Source organism: Xyrauchen texanus, chromosome 41, assembly GCF_025860055.1.
Source record: "Xyrauchen texanus isolate HMW12.3.18 chromosome 41, RBS_HiC_50CHRs, whole genome shotgun sequence".
NCBI classification, from domain to species: domain Eukaryota; kingdom Metazoa; phylum Chordata; class Actinopteri; order Cypriniformes; family Catostomidae; genus Xyrauchen; species Xyrauchen texanus.
Window position 1 is genome coordinate 27,131,526 of NC_068316.1, and position 6,929 is coordinate 27,138,454.

At 34.2% G+C, this 6,929-nt stretch overlaps 1 protein-coding gene across 3 annotated transcripts in view; it reads left to right on the forward strand.

Moving 5' to 3' along the window:
* The window catches only part of LOC127634340 (WD repeat-containing protein 37-like), a 49,053-nt gene extending 42,783 nt beyond the window's left edge, over nt 1-6,270 (forward strand). For all 3 annotated transcript variants that reach the window (XM_052113850.1, XM_052113848.1, XM_052113849.1), the window contains 3 exons: nt 1,265-1,399; nt 1,870-1,984; nt 4,452-6,270. In XM_052113850.1, the coding sequence (XP_051969810.1) occupies nt 1,265-1,399; nt 1,870-1,984; nt 4,452-4,583 (382 nt within the window). In that variant the 3' untranslated portion in view covers nt 4,584-6,270. The remainder of the gene's footprint in view (nt 1-1,264; nt 1,400-1,869; nt 1,985-4,451) is intronic.
* The last annotated feature ends 659 nt before the right edge of the window (nt 6,271-6,929 follow it).

Here is a 6,929-nt window from a genome sequence, read left to right on the forward strand (position 1 = left end):
GATAGGTTTGCCAGCTCCGGAAAAAGCTATTTAGAGTCAGAAGTCATTAGCCTATGGGGTTCACATATTTTTTCCAAAATACACTGTGAATTTTTTAACGATGTATTCAATATGTACAATAACAATACAATAATTTGTGTGTTATTAGTTAAAATAGGTTGTGTTTGTTCATTTTTGTAACTTCGATAAAGTTCAAACCAGATTTTAAGACAAATTTATACATGAATGCAGATAATTCCAAAGGGTTCACATACTTTTCTTGCCACTGTATGTTTATTACGGAATTTACATACGGGTCAGGAGCCATGATTAATGACTTGAATTGTTTTACATGTTTTTTTTTTTATTTTATTTTTTATAATAAATAACATTAAAGTAACACATTAAATCGACAGCTCTAGTAAGTCTGATTTGGTTAAATATTTTTGGGGGTCTGGGCGGCTCAGTGAGTATTGACGCTGACTACCAACCCTGGAGTTGCGAGTTTGAATCCAGGGTGTGCTGAGTGACTCCAGCCAGGTCTCGAAGTAACCAAATTGGCCCGGTTGCTAGGGAGGGTAGAGTCACATGGGGTAACGTCCTCGTGGTCACGATTAGTGGTTCTCGCTCAATGTGGCGCGTGGTAAGTTGTGCGTGGATCGTGGAGAGTAGCATGAGCCTCCACATGCTGCGAGTCTCCGAGGTGTCATGCACAACGAGCCACATGATAAGATGTGTGTATTAACATTCTCAGAAGCAGAGGCAACTGAGACTTGTCCTCCACCACATGGATTGAGGTAACCGCGCCACCACGAGTACCTACTAAGTAGTGGGAATTGGACATTCCAAATTGGGGAGAAAATGGGATAAAATAGTAATAATTAAAAAAAATTATTATTATTTTTGTTTAGTGTAAATGTGGTCTAATATAAAGCAAGGCTTAATTTTTAGAAAAACTTGAAGGTTACATGCCATTATTTTAATTGTATTAGTTAAAATTTACAGTAAAACTTTACTTTTTACATTAAGGAGTGTGTTCAATAATATTCGTATTTGCTACGGGTATCAAGAATCACAAAATTTTACCCATATTGGTATTGCGGCAACCCTAAAATTTACACTGGAACAATTTGTCTTTATCCGTGCTTAAAGGTATACTCTGATTACCTCATGATAATCATGTGCTTTATGATTTGTTGAGGGAGATATTTTCAGCCTCAGAGGTGTTCACAGGGCAGTTTGAGGGTGTGAAAAGTTTCATTGACAGCTCGTTTGTTTGTTTCAGCACGGTGACATCAGCCGTCTTCACTGTGGGAGACAATGTGGTGTCTGGAAGTGATGATCGCACCGTCAAGGTGTGGGACCTGAAGAACATGAGATCTCCGATCGCTACCATCCGCACAGACTCCGCCGTTAATAGGTAAGAGCAGCAGGTTGGTGAGGTGTAAAAGCGCTTCCCGACACTTGTGTTTCTGAACAGTCAGATACAACAAAGTGACTGTTTTACAATCTTCACAGACATTAAGAAATTAGTTCTTTTGAAAACTTGGTATCCTGAAAAAACAGATGAAAGTCATCCATAATATTTTGGTGCACATTTCCTGATGAGAAAGACTGGAAATTTGAAATGCGTTTATCTGATTATTTATATCAGTTAATTTTGCAAGCTTTTAGGATTACACTAGTTTATAGATTGCATCAAATATAACAGACATGGACTAAAAGCTACAAGTGTCAGATTTGGATATCATGTTTTTTTTTATTATTGAAGATACTCTAGATTTGGATATTTGTGGTTGTAATATTATTGTCTGTTGATTGTTTTCTGTACAGTTTGTTTTTCTTGTGTTGAGTGATTTTCTTTTTTGTTGTTGTTGTTGTAATGTGCAGGATAAGTGTCTCTGCAAACCAAAGAATCATTGCTCTCCCACATGACAACAGACAGGTCAGACTGTTCGACATGAATGGCGTCCGTTTGGCCCGTCTCCCGCGGAGCAACAGACAGGTACATTGTTCAAAGAGAGAGGTTTTATTCCCTTTTTTTGTTCCACATCTGTCAAACTGCCTTGCATACTTTAAGCACCTTAAATTGTTATTCTTATAGATGGTGGTTTTTTTTTTTTATTATTGTATTAAATTGTAGGTTTAGATAATTATATAAATTCTGAACATATAATCATAAATGTAATGTTAAATAACTTTGACTATATTATCATCAACTTTGACTATAATAAAAGGCTATAATATAGCACCCATATACTGTACTAACTTAAAATAAAATATATTGTCATATATTATAGAAAAAATTGCTCAATATAATATAATATAATATAGCCTTATCATCAAACAGCACCTTGAATTGTTTTCAGTCTTTATTCGTCTTATGGACAGCGTCTCACCCTAGTGAGTTGCAAATACCTTGATGTTGTTTTTCCTTTTGGTCATTATATGCATGGTTTAGACTCTGATGTCAAATTGTAGGTTCAAATAATTAGATAAAATGTAAACATATAATCATAAATCAGAATATACAATGAGAAATCCTCCTGTAGATAAATAATGTATAGTGCACTCAGTAGATTAATATTTTTAATCCCGATTAAATAAAATATTTTTTGTAGTTAATTAATCGCACATTTGGAAAGTGATAAAATTTGACACTTTATTTGTAATTATTTTACTGTCAGAATGCATTTATTTCCATCTTAGGAAAGAAAAAAAAAAACTATTTGTAACAATATAATACTTTTACATTTTCCAAACAAAGTATATACAGTATAAAGATAGAAATGCACTAAAATAGAAACAATTCAAGTAACATTAAATGTTCCCAAAGTCTAAGTGGGAGTTTGACTAATTTAAAGAACTAGTCATTCTATCGCTTAGGGCATTAAATCTCATAAACTCTCGTCCTCCAAAATATTAATCCTTTCCCATCGCTGCTGTGTGTGTGTTCTTGTGTATGACTCCAGGCGGACACATCGCAAAGTTTCCGACCTGTTTCCACCAGTGTTTTTGATGGTTTATGCTTTATTAACGGTAAATGCTTCCATCGCGATTAAGAAAAATTAACGTGTTAAACTTTTTAAAATGAATGTGTTATCTCTTTAATTTTAACAGCTCTAATATAATATTTAGGGATGCAACTAATTATTATTTTGATAATCGATTAATCATCGAATATTTCTTCGATTAATTGGATATTTAGACAGAAAAGCCACATTTTAAATTCTGTATTTTGTATAAAAATATATTATTAAAACACAAGTGATTGTATTTTAGACATTTTTGTTTTCAAAAATATTACAAATATAAATGTTACAGTATAAAATAAAATGTTTACATTGGATATTTGGGATATTTTGATCATCTAAACATCTGGAACCTTTTGAGATTTGACAAGTTTTTTTTCTTCATGGTTTTGGAAAATAAAACTAAAACTTAAGTTATAATATTCTGACTGACCTTTTTACACATTTAGGAAGCCAAACATTTATTTAATAAAAACATTAGCAGTTTACTATCAGAGTGCAGATCATCTCTGCATAATAATTCTAACTGAATACATGGGTACACTACATTGAGTTGGGACTGTGTATCAAGTGAAAAGTTTGTTCCCTACTCCACAATAGATATTGTTTTCTTTTCAGTTTCTTAATTATTTAGGTAAACTTTAGAAATATGATGGCAAACCAGGTCAGTTTATTTCCTAATATTAAACATCAAGTGCACAAATTAAAATCATGTTATGTCCTAGTGAGATTATTTAACTGCAAAAGCTGTGATTTAATGAGATAAGTGTATAGTTTGCATGTGCTGCACGCTTCAAGCATAAGTGCTTGTGAATGTGTGGAGCTTGTGTTTTGCTGACATAAAGACACGAAGTGCTCATATTTTCTAGTGATCCTTGGCTTATACATGGAAAACACCATCATGAGCATTGCACGCTCTGTTTGTAGCAGATGACAGTGAGCAGAGTGCTAATTCACTTGGTGGCACATACAGTCTACATATTTATTATGAAATAGCAGCGTTTTGCAGTTTAATAATCACTGAGTCACTTAGTGAACTGGTTGTCTGATTGAGAAGCTATTGTGGTAGCAACACAAACATTTCAAAATAAAAGCTCCACCAAAATAAAAGCTCAATTTAAATGGAATATCGGCGAGTACCAAAAAGGAAGTAACGGTACTTGTACTTATTCTCAAAAAAATCATATCGGGACATCCCTAGTATTTATCATGGAAAATAAAAGCCTAAACTTACTAAGAAACTACCATGGTTGTAATCAAATTGGAGTCTATTTGATTCCTCCCAAGACATTATTTAATATGAAACTATTCAAAAATCCTTCACCTTTAGTTTACAGGGATACACTAGTTTATGCGAGGCAACCGTTATCTGTAGTTTCAAACGAGCTAGTTTTGTATGCTTGTATGTGTTCTGACAAATGTGTTGTATTTAATGCGCAGGGGCATCGCCGCATGGTGTGCTGCTCTGCGTGGAATGAGGAGAACCAGGCCTGCAATCTTTTCACCTGTGGCTTTGACAGGCAGGCTATCGGCTGGAACATCAACATACCTGCCCTGCTGCAAGAGAAGTGATGCGTTCACACCCAGTACCCGCATTTGCGGTTTCACATGCGTATACAAGCTTACCACCGGCCATCCACGCAAACACCACTGAATCCTCAAGCACATTCTTCAGTGCAACACCTGCAGTAGATTTAAAGTACATTCATGTTGGCGTCTAGTCACTGTCCCGCATTCAGATCTCATCCTTTCATGCCTCGAAAAACGTATGTGATGTCCGAGGAAGGCGATAGACTTGTACCAGGTGTTTAATTTAAATGAAGTTGTGTATATCTAGTTCTGCACTGTCTGTTCTGAGGTCATATAGTGTTGTGAACTGACCCCTAGTCTTGTTAACTTGTTTTTACATGTTTGCATGATTCAAGCTGGGACAAGACCGGAACGTTGCTGAAACGTTCCTTCATGGCCTGTTGTTGTTACACTTAAATAACTATTCACTTGTGGTATTTTTGTCGTGTAATGTTCAATTTGTTGTATGTACAGATAACCTTTTATTTTATGATGGCATTTTAGATAATATTTTTGATTTTTGTATAGATATCTGCCTTGCTTTTTATAGAAACACGCCTTTGCTTGTAACATGCAAAAGAGACGGAGCTCTCTGCCTTTGTGAGCTAAGTATATTTACGGATCTGCACCTTCTTGATGTTCTGTTTGGAACTACAGTTAAAGCGGTATTGCCGGCAGACCATTTACATGACAAACCCGGCTCTCTGTCAAATATGTGACGCAAAATGCTGTATAATTGCTGTGTAATCTTGTTCACCCAAATGGATACAAAAAAAGAGGGCTTTGCAAGTAATGTGAAGTAGTTTTGGAGCCCAGGTTTGATGTACGTTTGATGTTCAATTAAATTTTAAGGGCTTTCAAGTCGTGTAATAGTAAATATCGTAGTCAAATGTTATTCAGATTAATACATCAAGTTCATATCCTGGTCACTGCTGTACTTTTTATGTAAAAGTTATTTTTTAAAGCAGTGAGTGGGTTCAATATTGTAATATTCGTCTGTACTTTTGGACCAAACAATGTTGATATGCTTCGTGTGACCTACCGACGCTTTATATGTTTGCAGACGTACTTGTTTTGGACATGTGATATGTGTGAACCACTGTGCTGCGCTGTATCTACAGAAAACATAGATGAAGACGCTGTTATTCGCTCAAATGAGATTCGAGACATTCAGAATCTTTAAACGGAAGCTTTGCCTTCGGTGTGTTACAATCAGGTACTGCATTACTGGACTATTACTTCAACTACAGTACATTGGACATTATAAGAAATGCTGGTGGAAAAGTGTCGATTTTTCTTTTTCATTTAGACAAAACAATTCTTAGATGTTTATTATGATAAAGATGTTTATTTGTGTGATTTTTGTCCATGTTAATTGGACTGTGTATTTGGCCCTAGAGTTGCAATGTACGCAAAACAGCAAAGAAATCGTTCATCTTCTATCCAGTTATCAAAAAAAACAAGCAAACATCATGTACGCCAATTGACCCATCAGACACTTTGTTAATCGTCATTACTTTGTTATAACATTCTGTATTGAGTCATAACATTTTTTTTTATTTTTTTAGAGCAACCTAATTTACCATATTGGACAAATGATATATTGCATCATCAAAACAATGTAGAGATGTCGATTCTAATTCACTCACTGCTGGGCTTCAGAATAAAGTAAAAATTCTTTAAACATTCTAGTTCTTGCTGTTTTTTATTAAACATACATTTTAACATGATTAGTGTCTATAAAAATGTAACAATTTTACACTGTAACAATACAGATACAGACTGTCGAATTGTGCACAGCTATTCATTAAATACATTGTTGCTATGTGAAAAGAGTTTTAAAAGTTTTTTTACCAATATTATTTGTTTTTTTTGTCCATCATATTTCACTTAAAAAAAAAAAAAAAGAATGGTGGAAAATTTGTTTTTCTGTTTTTATTCACATAAACATTCACTTTTAAGGTTAAACTGAAGTGCAATTTACAGACCTTAGCAGCATATGCTTGTGAATTTAAATGTACACTTTACTGAGATCTTTTAGCTATTCTTTAAATCTTCAGTCATTTTTACACATTTTTACAAAATGTACAGTTATTATTACAATATTGCCATTCAATCATGCCTTAAAATGGAATTACTTGGTGCTTAATTTTGTCAGGGGTTTCTGTTTAATACAAAAGTAAAATAAGTGTTGCAACAAGATGCATATATAACACAAAACACCCGCACAAACCTTTTCACATGATTAAAATAACTAATACACAAACATTAACCGGGTACATGTGCACTAACATCCTCCATTATGGACTGAAATGTCAAATTGGATGTTACCGTCATAGCATGTTAAAT